This window comes from Aulonocara sp. 'chitande type north' Nkhata Bay, linkage group LG7 (assembly GCF_057382095.1).
Source record: "Aulonocara sp. 'chitande type north' Nkhata Bay isolate Kocher_YH1m ecotype deep benthic linkage group LG7, A_spYH_male_GT1.1, whole genome shotgun sequence".
Classification (NCBI taxonomy): domain Eukaryota; kingdom Metazoa; phylum Chordata; class Actinopteri; order Cichliformes; family Cichlidae; genus Aulonocara; species Aulonocara sp. 'chitande type north' Nkhata Bay.
The window spans coordinates 41,049,090-41,072,900 of NC_141350.1; the positions used below are offsets into that span (position 1 = coordinate 41,049,090).

At 39.1% G+C, this 23,811-nt stretch overlaps 1 protein-coding gene across 4 annotated transcripts in view; it reads right to left on the reverse strand.

Moving 5' to 3' along the window:
• strbp (spermatid perinuclear RNA binding protein) overlaps positions 1-23,811 on the reverse strand; it is a 120,562-nt gene that overhangs the window by 55,237 nt on the left and 41,514 nt on the right. For all 4 annotated transcript variants that reach the window (XM_086300409.1, XM_086300407.1, XM_086300406.1 and 1 more), the window contains exon 3: positions 6,747-6,926. In XM_086300409.1, the coding sequence (XP_086156535.1) occupies positions 6,747-6,749 (3 nt within the window). In that variant the 5' untranslated portion in view covers positions 6,750-6,926. The remainder of the gene's footprint in view (positions 1-6,746; positions 6,927-23,811) is intronic.

Sequence of the window (23,811 nt, forward strand, 5' to 3'; positions counted from 1 at the left end):
GTCTGAGTCCACCCCAGACTGCATGCCATGCTCCCTGCTTTTTTGTCTGCTTTCTGATTAAAAGAAGCCTGATAAACCCCACTAATGTTTCAACTTATTTATAATGTGCTGGTCAACTTCAAAATCAGCATACCTTTTCCTCAAACAATCAAGATTGCTCAGTAGGAAATTGTATATAAACTTTAAACAATTTGAAAAGCACTGCTTATATTTAACAAAACATCCCAACTTTGCTAAGGTGCTTTAATACTAAATAGTCCAATTTGTATTTCAACTGCTGACACTCTTTCAATAGAGCGAGTGAGCTAAAGCCATTAACAGAATGCCGAACCAACACTGCAGCCTTACAGCCTCTGCAGCTCAGTATAACGAATGTCACAAGAACATTTAGCAGGGTTACACACTCCAGTCACAGTGAATTGCTAACAGTCTGGAAAGACAAACTGGTGGAGTAAATTAAGACAGCTTTAAAGAATATACCACCAATAAAAACCATGATATCATATCTTAATTTGGAGTACCGAGGCTTAAACGGCCAGGCTGAATTTTTGAATTCAGTCAGTTTGGTGTGGTTTCAACTGCTGTCTTCTCAGGTTATGGGTATAAGTTATCTAAGTTATCTGTGAGATGGCCCCATTGGTGGGACACAGACAGCCAGGTGACGTAGCAAGACATACCAAAAAAAGGTCTGAGAAGCAGGCTTAGTCAACACAGTACTATAATGTAGAAACAGCTGTTTAACAAACAGAACACATGAACAATTTTTATCAATTAAAATTTCTCTTATTTCTCTGAATTAATTTGTGACCAAATGAAAAAAAATGTAAGAACTGCAGGTTGCAAAAAAATAAAAAGTATTGATTGTCTTTATAAAAAAAATAAAACCAAAACAGTTTTGTTACTTAAGAGAGAATGATTGTACCTGCTGTGAGAGTATTTTTGTGTACCTAAAGTGCAGTGACTACCACATATTGTGTCTTCTCAGAACAGTGTTTAACAGACCGACGGTTGCAAACTTTATGAGCTGTTGCTAATGGAAGCTTCTGCAGCCATAAACCAAATTGCGAGGAGAGTGTCTGTATCTATGTATGTGAGCAAGAACTACTCGACCTGCAAGGGCGGGGGAGTTGTTACCCAGCTGCTCTGATCACCAAGTAAATCAGAGTAGTTAAATAGGGCTCACTGTAAAGAATCAACCCCCTGAGTCAGTGTGTACTGACATGATGTTGTAGACATTTAGTGAGATGATCAGTATGCTGAATGAGTTTAGAGATTTCTCAGTTTCACAGGTGATTTTGGAACGTTTTGATCAATATTCTTTTGCATTGGCAGGTTGATGATGTACCATCAGTCTGTTAGGGATAACCGAGATAAACCTGACTGCTATATAAATTAGAGGTCAATTGGAGCATGTGTGCGTATCACACATGATAATTAAAACACGAGGATCATGATCTCGATATCTGCAACAGCCCCCAGTGTCAAAATCAGTTTGTGTCCAATATCAGCACATAATGTTTTGGTATGCATTTTAATGGCAGTTGGAAAATAAAGTCAGTATATAAACAAAAGCTTACTGGGTATTAGAACGTATTTGTTATTATTATGAATCTCAGGACTGTTCTCGCAGACGTTCAGGTTTAGAGACGTTCAGGTCTCTCTCACTGTTATTGTTAATTGGAACGTGTAATGCAGCTGTTACTAAGCCGTGTCTGCTACTAATGATCTCTGGTGACTGTTTTTGTTTAGGGGTCGTTAACCTCCTAGGACCTGGCATCCACACATGTGGACACCGCATTTTGGGTTATTTAGACCAAAATACTTAATTTTGCTCTACAAGGGCCTGATATCCACTTACGAGGACATTATACTGCTACTGTTCTATTGAAAATTTTAAAAAATATTCTCATATATGGCTCTCATTTTTCTTAGAAACAAGAATCAGGTAAAAAAATAAAATCTGGTAATTCTTTGCTTTTACATTCATCAGGTCCCAATCAGCCCAAATATCAAAGAAAAATTACAAATGCATGCTGTGGAAGGGTCCGTGTCTTAGGAGGTTAATGCCAGACATGATATAGTAAGGGTGTGATGAAAATTGAATCATGTACTATATTAACACAGTTTAAACATAACTTTACCGTTTAACTACAAAGACCATACCACCAGAGCTCTCACATTATGGATGAGAATTGGGAGCTGATTCCTGACAGTCTGTCCCATCAAAGCATGCCTCCAAGCTTATGATGGCATATTTTTGTGGCACAATCCAAAGGAGGAACATCAAATTCACTGGGTGGCACTGGTATAACTACCCAAGCCTATCAAGCATCCAAAATAACTAAGATTGTGAAGTAAACTTTTACCTGGCATTCTTTCCTGAAAACTGAATTAGAAACATGCAGATTTTTAATAGTTAAATCCTAACTGTCTGCAAACCACCAGCACACACCATGCTGTGTATGTGTGTACACATATACCTTCATATGCCATTGTAGCATGAAGCTTTTAGACCACACACTTACCAATTACACTCCATTTCAAGCTCTGGTGAAGCTAACCAGCTGGCAGCCCGATGTTACATAACTGCATTACACAGCATTTACAGCTTAATGTTTACTCTGTTAGCATGCAGATACACCGATGCAAGACAATTTAGTATATGTCACAGCAAAAATCCAACAAATATTTAATACTCGCATCACACTTTAAATTTGGATGAAGTACGCACATGAAACCCACACAATCACATCGAATGCAGTGTGTTTGACACACACACACACACACACACACACACACACACACACACACACACACACACACACACACACACACACACACATTACTTTCATTACTTCCATCCATCACCACTCATTCAGTCCCTAATGGTCTGCAATAAAACCATTTGAGTTCAAGGTGTTGCAGCCAGGCACGCACCCTGCCAGTAGCAGCTAATTCACACAAGAGGCAAGATTCTGATGTCTTTCCTCTCCATTACTGCCAGTCTCTTTTAGGCTCCCCCTGACTTATCCTGTCTCTCTGTAGCCATATGCTATAAATTATGTGACCCAATGCCAAGGACAAGACTTGGTGGAGCAATATTAGTTGCATTGGGAAGGAGATGGGGATACATTTATAGCCAATTTTTTTTTCAGTGTACTTCATGTGTGTGTTTGCTCACACGGGTGGGGTGGGGTGGGGGGGTCTGATGAGATGTGTGCTTTTCCTTTTAATAAGGCATGTGCCTGACATGATATGTGAGTGCTCAGCACACAGAACTAGGTAACGTGAGGAGAGACTATGAGATAAGGGAGAAAAGAGGACCAAACAAAGAAAACAAAAGTGACACATCTGCAGGAGATGGAGGGAGGTCAGAAAATAAGGATTTTAATATTTTCACCAGGCTACAGAGGAAACAAAGGTTTGTATGTACTGTAGCTGACAACACAGGCCACGGTGAAGCTACTCTAAAACCCAGAAAAACAAATCACCACCTATAAATATCTGGGAAAAAACAAATCAGAAGTGGTGCTTGTGAAAATGTCACATGTCTTTAACACCACATGAAACCATGAAGAGTCAAAGGAGATAAAGAGCTGTCACAATAGAGGCCTTGAGTGAAGGGACAAGAAATACTAAAAAAACAAACATCTCGGTGCCTCCTCTGCAACAACTACAGCCTAGGTGGAGATTGCATTAAAAATTCAGCCTGTGATTTATCTGCACTCTGCTTGGCACGCTGGCCTGCCACACTCCTCTATTCTGTTTTATTGTTCACTCCCTTTTCCTCGCAGTTTTTCAAATTACGCACACATGGTCACAATAGCAGGGTACACATACATCAAAATATATAAACAAAAATCACACTCCATGCTGCAGCAAAATATCAAATAGGTACTTCATAGCAAGCATCTCAAGAGTTCTGATAAACATGGGATGAAATGGGAAATGGAGACTACTATAAAACCTTATGGCGTGTTAAGCATGCCATTAATATTATCAAATGTGCTTCAGCCAGGATGACATTCATCTAATTTATCTAAAGCCTGGTGTAATCAGTCAAGTTTATTTATCCCCCCAATCCGAAACTACAGTACCCACCCTACTTTGTGATAAAGGATTGGATTCTTTTTTTTAAATCTCTGTCCTTTGCTCCTGGTAATGTGTCAGCATGGCTTATAGGTTTATTGCTTGCCTGTAAAATATAATGACCTGGGTGCTTAAAGCAAACGAACTGACACTGCACTGTTTTGGGGGCACACTTACAAAGTATTAAATAATGGCATATCTGCACATGAAAATATACCAGAATATTGTGTATAAAAAACAAATAACATGAGATTATGTCACTTTGAAAAACATAAAAATCATACAAACTTTAATTTAGTTTCATATGCTTACTATTAAATGTAAAAAAAACCAAATGAACAAATAGTGCTTCACATTTCAGATTCGAAAGTGCACTCCCCAGAAATGAAGGAATTAACAAATAACGTACAAGGACACAACTAGGGCCTCAATCCCACACACCTAGAGACTGGTTGGTGACTGGTAACCACCGGTTGCTAGGGAAAAATGAGTATTTATCAACTGGTTACTAGTGTTAGGGTGCCTGGGTCATCGACCCAGTGTTTTGCGGTTTTGGTTCTTTGATTTTGTTCATTTCATTATATTATGGGTTATAGGTTTATTCTTAGTTTAGGTTTTCTATGTGGGTTTTGTTAGAGTTTTAGTGTTCTGGTTTTCTGTCTATGATCCATAGTTGCTGCCTCCCCTGTCTGCTGTATCCCCGTGTCAGGTCTGCGTGTCTGTGCTATGTTTCCTGTTTTACTTTGAAGGTCCATGTCTTATGCTAATGTGTCTGGTTTTGCTTCCTTTGCCTCGTTTGGCCTGAGTTGCCCCAGCTGTGTTTCCCTCCTGTTTCCCATTCCCTGATTGCTCCCTCTGTGTATTTAAGCCTTTTGTTTCTCTGTGTCCGTGTTGTGCTCTACCCTTATCTACCCTCCTTCATGCTGCGTGTTCTGGCTGCATTTATTCTTTGTATTTTGAAGTTTGTTACTTTGAGTTCGGCATTAAAGCTGTTTTTTTGAGTTTACGTTGTCTCCGGAGTGTGCACTTTGCGTCCTTTTCCTGCCTGCACACAGCCATTTCATAACAACTAGGGATTGCTGGAGGTTGCTGGTAATGCCAAACGATAAGGTGATAGCTCCATTCATTTAGAGCTAGAGACAGATCACTGATCCACTGGCAACTATCGGCTGCAAGGAAAAAATGCAAATTTTTTATTGTCAAATCCTAGATGTATGAAAGCCACCACCATAAACCAGACCACATACTTTCCATTTCATGCTTTTTTCAACTAGCAATAGCCAGCAGCCTCTTTCAACCTGTTGCCAAGGGAATACACAACCAGTCTCTAGCCCTGTATGAGTGGGACCTAAACATTAAGGTAGACAAATACAGAATAAGGAACCACAAACAAAGTTTTGGGCAGGTGTATTTATCAAATCCAGAAAACTCAGAGGTTGAAGAAGCTGTTTGTGTACTTTCTGTTTTAATACAGTGACACCCTTGCCAAGGTCAGTATTTGCTGCATCACCAAAACTCGGGATTAATCACAGTACTGTTTTTGCAACACAAGCATGCACTGGTCGTATTAAGCTTGGTTATTTATGAGCTCAGTCATGTGACCTCTTCTGTAACGTCCAACCTCAGCACCTTCAGTAACATCTTGTTTTCTTTCCATTTCTATCAATCATTCATGATTATCCTCCCTAGCACCTTTTCCCTTTCTTCCTTCTTTATTTCCCTTCTCCCTGCTCTACAAACCACTCTTCCACTTACTTTGTTTTTGTCCTCATTTTTCCTCCATTCTCCTCTTGTTCTAGTTTTTAATAATTCATCTTATGCTCTACTCCTCTCCCCCCTCAGGGGTACAGCTCCCACTGTCACAGGCCAAGACCATTAATCAATCCCTTCTCTCACTTGTGCTCTACCTCTACCTCTCTCAGGCTCTTAACCTTCCTTTTCTACCCCACTTTTTTGCTTGCAACATCCTTTATACTTTTCATGTCTCATGCCCCTGTCCCTGATTTATGTTTTTATGGTCTTATCTGCTTCCACTTGTCATCCTCTCCCTCTTCTATTCTCTTTGATCTGTTCAGCCAACCTCTCCTCCTCCTAAACAACATGGTAGTTCTTCTTATGGCATCTTTTTCCTTGTGTAACATCTCTCTCACTTGTGCCTTTGCTTATGTAAGGAACGAACCTCAAATCTACGCCTCATTCAGCATGTCAGCAAGTGACTGCGCACTGGTGTAATAATGTAGAACAAGTATTATGAAAATATAAAAAAGAACAAATCTGCAAAGTTACAAGAATGTCATCTAGAAAATGCCAAACGATGATTAAACCTTCATTTTTCTCTCTTTCTGTTAATCACCACCCACCTTTTCCTTGACTCTTCTTCATTTTTATAACTTCATTTTCCTCTTCCAATCCCTTCTCCTCTTTTCCCAACAATAATGATTAAGTTCAAATTTTCTACTACACACTCAAAAACTCCTGTCAGCACAATCTATTATCAAGTATCTCTCTATCTCTGACACACACTCTCTGTTGTCATGTCTAGTACAACTTATCTTACATCATACAATCTGAAGAAGTCCTTTCTCTACTGCCGATAATGCACTAGCACAGCCACACACACACAAGCCTCCAGCACTTACAGACACAGAGTCTATTACCATGCCTGCAGGAGGAGTGGTCACTTGTTTCCTTCCTGCTGACGGTCACTTCTGGAGTTGCCGGGCACGTGGTGGGGTGCAGAAGCAAGGTTACCGGTCAGGATGTTGATGCCACGTTGCTTCCGCTCCTCATGTGCTCTTCTTCTTTAACTCTGGCTGCCACTCTACAATAGGGAAGTTCTGATAGATGGAGAAAAAAGAAGAAGGAGAAAAGGATGAAAGTTTGATCACAAGAGGATGTGTGACAGATGAATTGCAACGCCATTTCTTCTCAGACACAAAATAAAAACAATCAAAAAACAGATTAATTATGACTGCATGCTTACCACACATACTCGCATCTGCAACCTACATCTGTCTAAGCCAGCTGAACTCACTTGCACTCACTCGCTCTCTGTCTCTCACTCACATGTACACAGTCCTGTCAGCAGGGGTGCAAGGTCTGTCCTTGTGTAAAAGATCTGACAGATTGGCTGATTGGCGGAGCTAGGCATGTGGACACAAACACAGGGACACGCACGCACAGGCCTTCATTCATTTTTCATCAGCTGGCTGGAGTCCGAGGGTGGGAGATGTATTACAAACATGTGCTTGTTTTCATACGCTGGTTACACGCATCACACGCTCTCCTTGATTCATACATGTATGCAAACCAGTCGACTCTTCTATAAGATGCTCTTTATTGTCTTTATCTATAAAAAGACATGGCTGCATTGTGTCACTAGATTCAGCGTAGTGCGATATTTGAAACCACTTTATAAGCGGATACGATGCCAAAACTGTGTGAAAAATGACTTTGGGACTTCTGCTTTATCCTAAAGTAGTGAGTTTCAGTTCACTGCAGGTTGAACAACAAAGAGGGAGAAACCTTTTTAAAAAAGAAGAGGTTGACAAAGCTCAGAAGTGGACCTAAAAATTTAAAAATCTATTTCAATTTATACAGTGTTTAGGGCTTGGTGAAGCAGGTTGTTATGTTGCAGAGCATGTCTTCCAAAAACTGTGACAGTAATGATTCTTCTAACCTTATCTCTTCCTGGCTTTTAATACTTTCAGAGAAATAAAAACAGAAGTGACAGTAAAGAAATACTGAAAAGAAAAGACGTAGAGAATCTGCAGAAACTCAGAACACACAAGAACAAACAAATGACAAATGATTCAACAGCTGCTCAATAGCTGTCCTTTATGGTTTTCTAAAGCTTTTATAATCACTTCATGACTATAAAAAGTAAATCAAAGCGACTACTACCTTAGCTCATCTTATGGCTAAATATCCCGTGTTTCTATGAAAACGCAGGCCAGTTTTATCAGCATGGAGCAAGCTGAGGTGAACAGATACACAACGTTCCTATTCACAAAATGAAATGTCAACAGTATCACTAGTGACAGTACACAGGCGCATCTGGCCACACTCAACCCAAAGCAATGACATTTACAGAGCTGTGCATGTCTGAATGTGCTCACACAAACTGGCTGCTCAAAGCCCTGCCAGACTCAGGGGACTCAAGTTCACGCCGGTGCAGGACAGTCCACCTCTATTCCTTCACTACATTTTTTATATGAATACAAAAACAAAAATGCTGCAAACAAGATCTTTGTTATGACTTACACAACAGAGAACAAACAGCACTTGAAAATAAGAAAAATAAAACAGTAAAAAAAATAACGGGTTGCAGCTGCAACCCTCGCAGTTTATCTTCAAATAAAATGCTTACATTTTTTTTCCCAAAATGTTGACAGATGTTAGAATTAAAAGCAATAAAGTAAAGCTGACTTCTGATCTGAGGACTAAAAGTGCAGGAAATCTAAAAAGGCAGCCAACATTAATACTAAACGGGTCTCATCACTAGATTTGGTTTTGATTGAGAAACTCAATCTGAGATATCAGATTTTGCAGGGATATGGAAAACAATGCAGTAAGATACAAACCAAGACAAAATGAAATCAGCTGATATTATCAGTCGATACTGACCTATTATGTATATATGAGAAATGATATCAAGGTCTTCCTATTGCAATATGAAAGCCTTTTTGTTTTTCATTGAGATAGTGTAATAAACAAAATATTCTTGTCGTAATTTGGAAACAGTGTGCAGAGTGTCTTCATTGTTGAAAATACTACTCTGAAGCACATGGAGCAGACAGGCAGACACTAAAGGCACCAAAGGGTTCTAGTTGGGTGAAGTCAGGGGGCAGAGAGCATAAACACACTTGTTATTTTTCAATCCCTCCTGGCTTAGACCTGCTGGGGGATTAAACTGTGGTGATGTTGTAGCCTCTGAGAAAAGTGAGTGAGACCCACGAAGAATGAGAACAAGAGAGGAGAAAAAGAGAAAAGCGTACAAGATGCAGTGAACAGCTTGAGAAAAATGACAGAATTGGAATTGGCCGTGTATAGGAGCATGTAGAACAGAGAGAATGGCTAAAAGGAGGAAAGTGGTAAACTATGGGATAAGTATAAAGTGGTGCAAGATGACAGGGGAATCGGATAAACAACAACTCCAGATATTGAGCTGGCCCCTCAGGCGAACAGACTCCACCAGAAGCAGCAGCTCATTTTCTCTCCAGCTCTCCTTCTCTGAGCCACTGGCCGCTGGCCTAACTATTACCTCCTCAATACACCTGGCAGCAGCTGCAGCAGCAGCAGCGCCTGTGTCTGCACACTTGTGTTTTGCCAGTTAACTTACAGCCAGTGCTAGTCGCTGGAGGGAGCGAGGGAGATGAGTCTTCTTCCAACATGCCTTGGCCACTTAGGACTGTATGCACATGATAATAGAGCACACAAACACAGGAAAATAGAATCACCCTGCCAAGAAGCTTAATAACAAAGTGCCAGTCCCCATTTGATTCTCATTACCAGAACAATTCTGTAATAAACAACCCCATCAGTCCCCTCTCTTTTACTTCTCTCTCATGGCAGTTTCCTTCTCATTTTTCTTTAATTAAAATCAAGTGTACAGTGATGAAAAACACAGTAGGATAAATAATCTAAAATATGATCTAAACCTAATATTAAAGAAGACTGAAAATGCTTGAAAAAGGACTGATTCTTCCCTTTAACAACATGTGGTCTGCTGTGTGCACAACCTCCTCTGTCTTCCACTGGGAGCTAGGGTGTCTAAGTAGACCAGGTTTTCACATGAATGGCTGTGTGCTGCCTGGACAAACTATATCCGCCTGTTTGTTTATAAAGTCTCCTGTGGTGCTGGACTCACACTGACCAATTATTACATTTTTCCTCTGCATCCACCCTCCATCTCTTTTTGTACACCCCTGCCCCCACTTGCTTCATCCTCCCTCTTATTCACACCATGCTGGTGGGTCATTAACACGTGATTGTGTGTTACTCTCCTGAGAAGGGCGGTGGGGTTGGGGACTGGCAGGGGCTTTACCTCATTAATGCTGGCTAGCAGTGGCTCATGGACATTAGCATGTGCACACACAGACATGGATATATCTGCAAATGGCACACACACACACATACACAGGCATACTTGCAGAAATGATCTCAGTTTCATTCCAGTTACTGAATATATTCATCCCAGAAGTTTATGCATAGGGGAAAACACATCTGTAATATGCCCTTCCTTCTCCAAGAGTTTGTGACTACATCCATACAGAGAAGAAAGGAATAATGCAGAGGATAAGAAACAATGGACGAGGACAGACAGAAAAATGAAGGCAAAATAGCAGGGAGATTCGGAATTAGCTGAGATGGCTCTGAGTAGCAATTTACACCTTTCTCATCTGATAACCATCAAATGTGATGAACGGTGGAATAGTCAGACTGAAGGGAGGGAGACGATTGACAAAAGACAGAGTGTGCTAATTAGCGTTGGCAGAGCTAATTTTCACAATGTATTCCCTTTCAGAGTTTAGTTTTTGTTTAGTATTTGCAATCAGATGAGAAGACCTTTAGGGCATTCTCTTCTAATATAAAATATGTCAATATTGTGTCCAATTATATCCAACTTTGATATTTGATATTTCTGGCATTTTTAACAATATTGGTCCAACGAGCTCTACGGGAGGACAACGATCAGCTAATCTGCGATAGGGACAGGATCAATGCAATTTTCAAGCTGTTCTAAAGCGTCATCTAGCTCTGTGACCAAAGACAGATATTTTAAACAGCCAGTGTTTTGGGGACACGCATGTCGTGGTAACTATTCAACATATAGAGAAACCCACACCACTATTTTTACTTCACTCTGCTCTAATTCTTAGAACCCAGCCAAACCAGTTAGTGGGGTTTTTTAGCCATCAATGTCGACCTAAAATGATGTTAACATCAGGCAGATAAGTGGGTCTCTAGTGATTATTTAGGGGAATTTGAATGATCTCCCCCATGGAAATCAGTTAAAGTGGAGCTAATGTGACACTGATGATGGAAACTGAGTGGAACCAGCTGACAATTCTGTCTGATATCTGAGTAGATATTAGCATATATTACAAAACAAACAAATGTTTTGTTGTCAACAAATATTTTGAAATGAGAAAAGTGCATTTTGCTTATGTTGAGAAAGTTGCAGAGAACTCCTAGATTACTGATTCGACATGAAAAACATGCGACTATAAGTAAAGAAGTTGCGGTGCCTTTGCTGCATGTCTTCCTCTGCTGTCTTTCTTGTCCACTTTTTACCTTTAAAAATATAGTTTTTAAATATAATATCAGCATTAGGGAGCGTTGCATTCTTCAAGTAAAGCCCTGGCTCGTCTCTCCGCTTTCATTAAATAAATTTAGAGTTCTGATTGAACGCTGCCGGTGCCAGTGCCAGCTGGGGACGTCCTCAAACGATGAGAGCTATTAGTAAAAAGAAAGTATGCCGACTTTCAATTCCAAGATTTCACATATCAAGGCATGAACAAAAAATCACCTATTTCTTGAAATCAGTTAAATAGAATCTCAAATGTACAACAGATGAAATATTAAACCATGTCAATATTTATTTATCAGAAATAGAAAAGCTGCAGAAGCAGTATATACTGTAGCTAACTATATCCCATGATCCAATAGCTTGTAGAACTACATCTAGCAGCATTAGATGTGAATTAAAATAAAGTAATCATATTTTGTATGACTATATGATTAGGGATGGGAATGTAACGCGTAGTCTATTTAATGTTTTGTGTAATATGTGTAATACATTATTTTTTGAGTAACAACCCCAACACTAATCACAACAAAAAGTTCAGAAATACCTCTAACATGAACAAATAATAGGAATATCTAAGATATACTGCTTAGCGATGTTGGTGACACTCAAAGACGAGCCAGTGAGAACCCAATGAGAATCCATAACAGAACGAATAAGGAATTGAATCATTAAATGATATCATTAATTGGACTGGAATCGCTGAATTCTTATCACTTCCCATCCCTATATATCAGTCTCTCACATTGTTTTAAGTGCATGACTTTAACATTTACCATGTTAACTGAGAACTGTAGAGTCTGAGATGTAGCTCTTAGGTTTTTTTTTTCAATTTCTCTGAGCATCGCATGATCTGACCTTGGGTTGTCTTGAATTTTTTGTTTTTGTAAATAATCTTTGTCACTGTAGAACGGTGGACATCAAACTGTTTGGAAATGATCTCACAACACTTCCCAGATTGATGGGCAGCAACTTTTTAAAAATCACTCCTGATGACCTTTGCCCTTGACACACACCTGAATGCTTCAGACCAGCAAACTGACAAAAAAAATCTGCTTTTAAAGAGGTGCTCACACTTGCTGATGATCAATTAATCAAGTGCATCTGATTATCAGATTGCTAACTTGAATTGACGGTTTTGAGATTAATCTATGCATTTGTGAGATAAAAGATGCTGCACGGTATGAGAAAAAGCTACAACTTAATGTAGGAAGATTGCTGTTGCTTGTCATACCCTTTTTTTCTAAACAAACACATAAACTCCAGTAAGGCAGACCTGCAATCAGGCTAATCTCTTCGGGAAAATGAGCAGGTATAAATAAGAATGGTGTTTCTGGAAGCTAAGACTACGTTATTTTAAGTTAAACTGTTGATTTTTCTCTCCCATAACTATTTGCAAGGCGTAGTATTTTAGGTCTCATGAATACTTTCCTCACCAACATGGTTTCCCACATATCTCCTTTAAATAAAACAGGTACACAGGCACTCGGGTACCTGAATAGCCAGTGTGTTATATCATTATTGATGTGTGGACATCTCGAGGGTGACTGATGCCATAATGTTTGCATCTGGGAAAACATCTGCAAATGCGTGTGTTAATTAGTTAGACAAACATGCCACACAGAAACCAGCACACAAAAATAGCGCAAGACGTGGGTCCAGGCGGTGCATAATATTCAGAATAAATTCAGAATCACGCACCAAAGCCATGTCTCTAAGCACCTTTGTTGAGATGAAGCATGCACAGTGTAAATAGGTGCTAGCTCACTGAGACGTCTGTTTACTCGGTCTATTTCTCGACTGCAGTGAGACAGCAGGGCAGATAGATCCAGACACAAATGGACAGACAGAAACACAGAAAGCGTGACAGTGAGATGCACATGGAGAGCTGTGGTAGAGAAGAGGGAAGGGGGTTTTTGACAGCAAAGGAGATAACATAGAGAAGCGGTGGCATGCTCAAAGGAGACACTAATGAGTGTGTTGTCTTTCTAAAAACATAAAAATGCACATCTGAATTTTGATGTCCTTTTTTTCCATTTATGTTCCACCTCCAACCTTAGCATCTAATTTCTTGAATAAATTATTTTGATTTCCCAAGTTCATTGGATTACTTCTTATCTTTATTCTCTCGAGAAAGCATCTTTAATACCTTCATATCTCACACAGCAGATTAGACTATAGAATGACTATAAGTTGATTCTTCAAATATGCTGACCAAAATCGAAGTATTAACTCAAGTATAATCAGGCCTGTGTAAGTCAGAGCTGAGGGCCTTATTTTACTGCTACAATAAAAACTCTGTGAACAAAGATTTGTTGATTGCTGTGATTGTTGACTTTTAAAGTACAGAATGGTAAGGACAACCTGCCAGGTGTATGGTTTTATTAAAGTCATCAAGGCAAACAACCACTGGAAGCATTATGAATATGTCAACAAAGAATGATGCTTAGACAAAGACTAAATAGCTCAAGTAAACAGCATTCAGCCTCAGGCTATAGGAGATTCTCCTTCCCATAATGAACTATGAGTTTCCTTCTATAAACACTCGATGATTTCCTTCTCAGACATGACGTTGCATTTTGTGCTGTGTGCATTTAAAAAGAAGAGATGAAGAAAAGGACAGCGACAGAAACCAGGATGCAAAAACTGTCACACTTCAGGAAAATTAATGTTCCTTTGATATACCAAAAAAACACATACATGGGATGAAAGACACTTCAAAGGAAACCCTCTTTATTTAGGCCCATTGTCTTCATTATGACTAGAGAAGGTTTATTGGTGCTACTGTGGAGGGTGCGATCATCGTGCTCTGCAGACATGTCAACTAGTTGCTTTTGCGTTTTCTTTTTTACCATCTATCGGTGGGAGAAACAACCTTCAACCACTCATTAACATTGCACAGTCTGTCCACTAGACAGATAATCAAGACTTTCTTCACTGACAGGTCATTTTTGCTGCTGTTGTTTTCACCTTGTGTGTGAGTATGTGTGTGACTTTGTCATCATAGCAAACTGTGGTTCTGGTGAATGTTGGGGTTATTACTCCAAATGCTAATCTATTAGATATTATTTTGAAAAAAAAAACAAACAGCAATGGTGTTCTTACTAATTTACTCCCCTAAAGAAATGAGTTAATTGCACTACTAGTTACAGACTTTTTCATTAGGATCCACTTGGACTGAGATGCACTGTCACAGGAAAGAAACTGTCCACAAACTGGCACAGTTGACACATACACATACTTCCCTTTACTTATTTAGCCGACAGCAAAGCTTATGAAAGCTAGATTTTATTGTAGAAACAGTTATGCTATGAGACTCACTGCTCATCACTGCTTTTATTAGCAGCTGCTCGGCTACAGTCACACATATCCCAGTGGGTCTGGGGTTTGTCGCTACTAGCTTTGTTTTATCTTTGAGTCGATGTTTTGTTAGGAGGAGTGGATTGTCGTTTCTGGCAGCTGTGTTCTTGACCTTTCGTGTAATAACAATTAATGTATACATCCACTCCTTAATTATTATAGCTCTGCTGTTATTGAAGTGTTGGAGGAAAAGGGCATGTTTTGATTCTTTTTCTATCTGTTAATTGTACAGATAATTCAATAAATTATGTAATCTCAGTAATGACACAACTGTTTATGCAATTAGTGAATTTAGCACTTTGTTATATTGCTGTTTTGCAGAAACTGTAACATGATTATAGTAATCCATTAAATTGGAACTGCTGGGGACACTTGCTGTACTAGGAAATAACATATAATACTTTTATATGTACTTTTGGCAGGTGTTGTGTCTGTGATTGGACACAGTCTTTTTTTTTTTTCTTGTCAATTCCATTCAAATCACACTGCTAACTTTGGGAACTTCACATTGAGTGTAATTAAGAGTCATGCCAACTGCAAATTGCAGCATGGAAACAGTGCCAAGGAGGAACCCATTAATACTATGACCCTCAATCCAGTCACCAAAATGGAGAGCACTGTACAGTGCACAGTATTTTATTAAGATTAGTTTTACACCTGAGAATCATTGTGCCACAGCTACTTTCAACTAGACTCTAATCAAATGTTTGGTGGGTGTTGGTTTTATACTTCCATCGAATTGTTGTGATATTATTTTCCACGGAAATTAATTTGTAGACTAAACCTTTAATTGTTTTATTTGATTTTAATGAAAAGAGTTTTAATATTTGTATTTTCAGAAATGACAGACTAGCAAACATATTGAGGTAAATGTTTATTGACATGTATTGACTTACAACCCATGTTGTAAGTCAGGGGTCCCCAATCCCAGTCCATGAGGGCCTGCAGGTTTTAGATGTGCCCTTGATCCATCACAGCTGATTTAAATGGAGAAAATACCTTCTCAACATGTCTTGAAGTTCTCCAGAGGCCTGGTTATGAACTAATCATTTGATTCAGGTATGTTGACCCAGGGCAGGGTGAGACCTAAAACTTGCAGGGACACCAGCCCTCGTGGACTGGGATTAGGGACCCCTGTTGTAAGTCATCTAAATGACACGTTTACTAGACACACAAAGCACACATACAAATAGTCATGGATACACAAACAATTACTTCACCTACTAACTCGCCTGATTTTCTGAATTCCCTGCTGATTTCACCTGATCTGTTCATTTTACCCGAGCTTTTCTTCTCCTCTTCTATGTTGGCTGCTGTTTTTCCTCAGTTCTTTTTCAGTCTCAGTCTCAGTATTCTTGGTATATTTAGTATCCTCACATGCAGCCTTTACTGGTTCATGTTTATTTATTATGTCTTTCAAGATCATTATTAATATTTGCACAATATAAAATTAATATTATATCCAGAAAATCAATTTAGTACCAGAAACAATTTTAAAATGTGATGCATGTGATCTTTTTTTAATTGCGCAATATAAATTGGTGTTTTCATTGTTAATTATTCATCCTGCTGATATGACGAGTAAAATGCGCAGATGCTAATACCACCGTTTAACAGTTCAGTTATTAATCATTTGTAACTAATTCCACCTGAGAAGTTATTAAAGACCAAAACAAACCATACCTAAAGTATTCTCTTTTGCAAGAACCTTGCAAAAAAGAATTGAAAGAGACAGATAATTTATGATACATCACTTTATTGACTAAAATCGATCTTTCAATTTGTAGAATAAATAAGACAAGGCAAGGTCAAACTTTTTGAACCCATTAATTGATTTCTAAGGACACATATGACCCTTTAGTTACCATTTTGATTCCTTCACCCCTTATTATTGGTTGATGACTTTCTTGCGATCTGAAATTGTAGGCTGCAAAAATATGCATTTACTGCTTCTCTTGAAGAATGATAGTGTTCAGTTACCCTACAGGGAACTATAAATGACTACACTGTAGTTCTTCCTTGACTGTGTCCAGGTGCAGGGCAGGATAGGTCAGAGCAAAGTGCTGATGAGATGGGAGAAAGCATAAAAAATGCTGATGTTGCCTTTGCAAGGGAAATAGATAACATTGACAGGGGAGTGTTAGTCCCCTCGGTCGATTATTAAAATGGAGAAAGCTGAACGCGTATGCAGTTCCTGCTGACGGTAGGTCAGACCATCTACCTGTCTGTCTAGCCGTTTATCTCTCAATCTCTCCATATATGTGTAAAACTACAGACAGATATATTTACTGTATATCTGATACGTATAGTATGTATTTGTATATCCACATCAACTTACTCAACTCAACTGTATGAGTACTGTCCTGCGTCAGTGTGGGGAATAAATAGACTATCACTATGCCAGAACTGAAGCATGCTGCAACCGTGTGTGTGTGATATAGTGTGTTCTGTGTGTGTGTGTGCACACTGGTAGGCTCCTGCTGTGCTGATTTCAGCAGGAACAGATGGTCCTGCCAGGCCTCTAGTGTGAGAGGACTTGTGAATGTGCATACTGTGTGTGTGTCCTGTTGATGTTCTCCTGTGTTTTTCCACAAATAATCTGCCACACTTACACTTCCTGTCTATTTTACATATGACTACACACATACACAGACCCACTGACACTGATTGTTGCAGTGTAAGTGATATCTTCGTGGTCTTTGGCCTACTTGTCTATTCCATTGACACTTAGCAGCTTAATCCTGCTTGAAAGGATCTTCACTGCTAAGCTCATGTTTGCCAACACACAAAGCTGTCGTGCCACCCACCACTTTGCTTGTGTGTGCCTGAGCAGGTCCGTACATGTGCGACTGGTTATAAACACACATTACTGCTGCTAAAGGGTTAAAAAAAATAACGTGAAGCACTGATGTGCCCAGTAAAATATATAAATGCACCAGAAACCAATAAAAAGGCTGGGTATCGCCAACAAACAGCTAATTAGCAAAATATAAAAGATTTTTGAATCAAGGTTACATGAAACTAGAACCCACGCCCAACAACTAATGCTTTGGTGATTAAGTCAGTTAAATTCCTTGATATAGAGCACAAAAATTACATAAAATAAACCACTGTTACAAAGGAGTTGGGGGGATGAAAATGTATTATTGCTGCTATTACCACTTTGACATTCCATTAACAACTTCAAATCCAATATCTTTTAATCCTAAAGGACTTTATCATACATTCTACAACTGCACTTTATTCATGTTTACCTGGAACTAGGCTGGCAAAGATCCAGGTAAGGCCAAAGCCAAAAAAATGGGTCACAGATCAAAGTGCCAGATCAACTAACCAGGGCAAATTAGCAAGATGTCGCAATCGGAAACATACGCCGGTGGGAGTGGAAAGTTCTCTAGCTAATCTACTAGCAATGTGCTAATTCACAAAATCACATGCAGCCACTTCATTTCAGTAATAACACAATGCACCAAGCAACACTGCAAAATACCATGTAAAAAACACATTTTAGATGGTATCTTACAATGTAAGAGTAGGTTTCATGTTTCCTGTTTCCTTATGAACCCAGTTGGGCATTTCATGTCAATGTGAGGCAGCTGAAGGAGAATGAACAGATGTTTGACATAAGGCCAGACTCTATACTGCACGAGGTCTTGTAGGGTGAGAGAAACGTTCTCTGGATAAATCTGACACCTCAGGAGGGGGATTTATCCCAAGAAAGACTACTTCATTATAGACTATTCCTCTTAAAATCTGTGTTAGTTGAGTTGTATGATGTGCAGAAAAACATCAAATATTGTTAACTTCAGAATTCTAAACCATCCTTAAGGTACTCAAGTTAAAGTTACTGTGCCAAGTGTGGAAAAATGCATGCTATGCACTTGTTTTTTTCTTTCCTTTATGTGATATGAGGCTGTAGGTATTAAAATTTCAGATTATCTTAAAATGTTGAACTATTGAGATGAAATTTGGAGATAAAAATTACACTTTGAGATAACCCGATCAGAAAAAAACTTCCATACATTCATAATAAAGAAGGAAAATCCTTGAAAGAGTTTTGGTGAGATGCTGATGCTCTTGTGTGCTTGGCATTGTCATTATGGATCGATTTATGTTTAGAAATGTGTCAAAAAACCTGATACTCTGTAAGCTAAAGAAGTAGCTTGGCTGACTGTAATAACCACTAAAAGACAAATCCTTCCATGTGCCTTGTACTGCGATTCTTCATTTCCCTCTGACACCCTACGTTAAGCTCAGTTCTCTGAGTTCTGCTCTACTTCATCAAAATACCAGTATGTTTGAACACCATAAATATGACTTGCAAAGCCCTAAACATTTGGGGTGATGAGTCAGTGAAGTGTGACAGAGCAGAGGCATAGGCTTGGTATTGAACACACAGTTTTGGGCAATCCACCGGTGCTATTAGGTGGACATTCTGACAACAATTTCATCTGGAATTCCAAATATATCAGCACTTCTGCCAGCAACTATCATCCCCACATCAGACACAAACATAAGCTATGGTTTTAGTAAACTACTTGCTGAAAACCTTCCTAAATTATGTTTGTGATTTGCTCCAAATGTTGTGCTCGGAAACTCAAACACGTTGGCAATACGGCCAGGCACAAAAATGTCCGTGTCCACACCTTTCAGTCAAAAAACTGCCAGTGCACATATTTAGTAAATCCTCACAATAACCTTTTTACACCAAAACTGGGTTTTTCACTGGGCTTAAATATTAAAAATGATCTGGGCAGAATTGAGGCCAGAAATGATTTAATATGTAATGTTGTTAAAACCATCCAAATTATGAAATGCATACTGCAGTCGTGAACTCATTAGAACAGCTAGGGTTATCCAGATGTGAAGTAATCCCCTAATGGTCTTCTACTGTGATACACTGGACAAACTAGAAGGCACACACACACACACACACACACACACACACACACACACACACACACACACACACAACCACAAAGAACTGTTAGTGGTAATATGTCCACTCTCCCTCTATCGTTCCATTTTCATTAATAAAATCAGTAGTGTGGCGAGTGGAGACAGATGAGCAGATTAGCAAGATTTACTACAAAAGCTAAATCACATCCAGTATTTTCATATCCAGCAAGGATATAAAGTAACACTTCTGACAATAATAAGAGTAATAGGAGTGTGTCCTGCCATTCGTTCTCTTGCTTGTCATTGTTTTTCTCATTTTCACTCTGAAGCTATTTCCTCTCTGTCTTGTGTTCATACTGCAGAGAAAACAGTGTCTTGAATGCAGATTGCTTTACCTTTCAGATAAAGTGACCAACTATTGATTTCAGTAAAACTACAAACAAGAAAAAAGCACATTCATTCTTAAATAATAACAGATACCGGAGGCCCTGTGTGAACACATATATTCCTGTTACCTAAAAAAAACGGTTTATGCATGTCTGATAGTATTCCTAAAACGTGTGCCACATTAGGGAGCTTCATTTTCTCTCCCATCCCCCTTGCTTGTTAATCTGCACTGCTTTAGCAGCATCTGATCAGTGCCTCCATTCATTGCAGGTCAATTTGGGCTGTGTGCTCGATATGGCTGTCTCATTACACACTTCCTTCCTGTCTGCCTCTCCGACTCAGGGGAGAAGACGGTGGGACTCAGAGGCGAGAGGAAGGAACAGGAAGAGAGAGAAAGGAAAGGAAGGGTGGGACTTGATGGGGGCAGAGTGTGACCAGAAGGGAGGTTAGAAATGAGAAGATAAGACGGGGAAAAGATAGAAATATACAGAATGAGGGAAACAGAAAAGATTTACAGTGTGTGTGTGTGTGTGTGTGTGTGTGTGTGTGTGTGTGTGTGTGTGTGTGTGTGCGTGCATGCAAGCCACAGGGACTATTGATGAATAATTAAAAACAATTTAGCATGAATTATGATTGACCCATCTTTTAAATTATCTGATTATCTTATATCTAATCTGATGATATATCCATATAAGATTAACACTTTAAAATGAAAGGAATATTCTAGTTATTTTTAAACCCAAGTTGGGTCTCTCTCATAAAGCAAGAAATCGACTCTCTAGCCTTGTGTATGTGTGTCTGATCACTGGCTTTCTTGATTAACATATGTCACAGAGTAAATAAAATGACAAACCTCTACTGACTTGACATTTATCGTTGCTCATGCATAACTGCATGTGTTCCTAATTTGGGCCTGATAATAATTTCAATAGTTCCTAAAAGGAAACACAAAATCATCAAAAAGCACCAATTATATTTTGGATGCCTGCAAAATGGAAGTCAATCACCACCAAGTCATCGGGGGGAAATTATCTTCACTGTACTGATTAAAATAAAGAAGCAGTTGACTAAGGTTACAGTATTATCATGGTCACAGTTAAGCAGAAAAAAAAGAACAGGAAAGGAACAGTGCCCCCTTGGACTGAAGTCGGTATCCTGACACATCTGTACTCAAAAGTTCACAATAAAAACTAGGGATGTCAACAGGACGGACACTAACTGTACCTTTCAATACCAACACTCTGAAAATGTGACAGCACATGATCATTTTTTAATTGCAAAGGTACCGTAGGCCCCATATTTACTGAGAAGTGCAAAACAACATTAATACTCAGATACTAATAGATATTAAAAATGATTGCAACAGTATTCATAAGAACAGTTTCAGTCTTCTCCTCCTCCAACTTCACACAACTTCACAAAGCACTGCAGCAGGACAGGCAGGCACACAGCCCCTTCCCCACTAGCAGCTGAACGCGTGAGCAGTAGCACAACAAACTTGGCGTGCATCTTGAAGACTGACAGCTCAGCTTTATGAGGAATCATGAGAGGTCAATAAAGTTCCTGTTTCAACAGCATTGGCATACTGTATTAAACAGTTATTATAAATATTAACTCGGCACACACCAACGTTAACCATTTAACTATTAGCAATTATAGCTGTCCATTAAGTTATTATTAAAGCAGTATCTAGCACGGGAATGTCAAACTTATATCACAGGCCACATAGACCCCACTTTGACTTTATGTGGGCCAGACTGATGATACTTCCCATTCTGTCAGTGTAAAAAGTTTAACTGTGCATTTAATCAATGAGAAGAGAAAACCATCCTCACGCTCTGTCTGTTGGTTTTTTTTAACAACTTCTTGGTCAAATGAATTAAAACAACATGTGACCAAAAATCTGCATCTTCTCTGCTTTTAGATTCAGACCTGCTCATCTGTGTGCAAGTGTGCGCATGTGGGGAAAGCATTAAACTGCACCAAGGCATTAGACAAAGGAAGGAAAGAGAGTGAGAAAGCGATTCAGGCTCAACTTTTCCCATTGGGATTGCTCACCATGGCTACGGAAGCATTTTCAGCCGTATGTGTGACATAAGGAAGTGTGAACAAGACACATGTAGACAAGGAGTGAATGAATGATAACATGGCGGCAATGAGATACTATCATGAGCTACTCAAATGAACCTATATGTAATGTTGCTAGGAAGAATCAGACTATATGCAAATTACACTGCAGTAAATATTATTTAAATCAGACTCTCAAATATTGGATAAATAAACATTGCAGATAAAGTTGCAAATCTCATGTTCCATATATAGGACTGCAGCTACTTATCCACAAGATACACGATCCCCTACAGAAAACACGCAAGGCGGCAGGAAAAAGCGGTGACCCAATACAAATGGAAAACAGAGAGCGAGAACAAACAGCAACAAGAGTCTATCACATCTCATCTTACAAGCAGACAATCAGACCCCATCCATATTTTAAGAGCTACGGAAAACTGTAACAATGGGCTGTCATGATCCAAGATTAGTGGAGGGCAGTTTTAATGAGGGGGAGGGCACAGAGGCATCGTGTTTCCACGCTGGCAGCCAAACTCCAGTATCTACTGAGGGCAATTTGTCAGAATTCGGTAACAAACCATCAGAAAGAGTAATTGAACTTCAGCAATAAATCCAATTTTGTAAAGCGTCATATTATGAAACCAAGCGAATTCAACAGTAGCTCAGTTACTGATCATCATCACAACATTTTATATTACTGTTGACTACAAATGACAACTTTTGGTTGTATCAGCAGTTTGCTGATCATTTACTATCTTTTCCTGAAAGAGAAGTAAATTGGCAAAAGGTTGGCTCGATACAAAACACAACTGTCTCCGTTTTTCCTCTGCAATAGGTTCGTCGACATTTGCATAAAGCCATATAGCCAATGTTTGTGTGTGTGTGTCGGTGCGTTTGTGTGCAAGGGTGTTGAGTTAGAGTCAGAGAGAGAGAGAGTCTAAGAGAGAGAGAAAGAGAGAGAGTGATGCGCTCTGCTACACTCACCGGCAAAGTCACTGCTTTCTCAAGGACACTGCGGCTAAGGGGCAAGAAAGAAAGAAAGAAGGGATGGCAAAGAAGAACAAGCCAGCATAGGAGAAAGACCCTTGGTAAAAGACTGAGAAAGATAAAGAAAGAAGCAGAGACTAAACTCTCTGCCTTGTGGTATACCTCTGCCAACCAGTGAAACTGCAGTTTATGTTTACTCATATAATATATGTATTCAGATAACCGTGGTCTTCACCTTTGACCAGCAAATTAGGTTTACTGTTTGTGGGCAAACAGAATAAAATTTCATCTACATGTTCCTGAGATATTGCTTTCAGCAAAATGTTACAAGGTCATAGTGACATTGATGTTTACATTAAAAAGCAAAAACAAACAAAGAAAATAACAAACAAATTATTTTTTTACCCCTTTAGTCAAAAAAACAAACAAATTTTTGAAAATCCTCAATATGCTATATTGACCTTGAGTCTGACTTGTGACAGCTGTGGACAACATGACTATCCACAGCTATCCCTGATGCTGAGATATAAAATGGAAAAAAAGACTGAATGTTGTAAGCAGCAGGCTAAAAAAAGTCTAAAGAAAGAAGGTCTGATTATTTGGGATGAACATGGCAGCATGCTTGATTGTCTTTGTGTATGTATAACCAATTAATTTATTGGTTATTACAGTTCATGTTTAGGTTTATTCATAATTTATTCTAAATCACC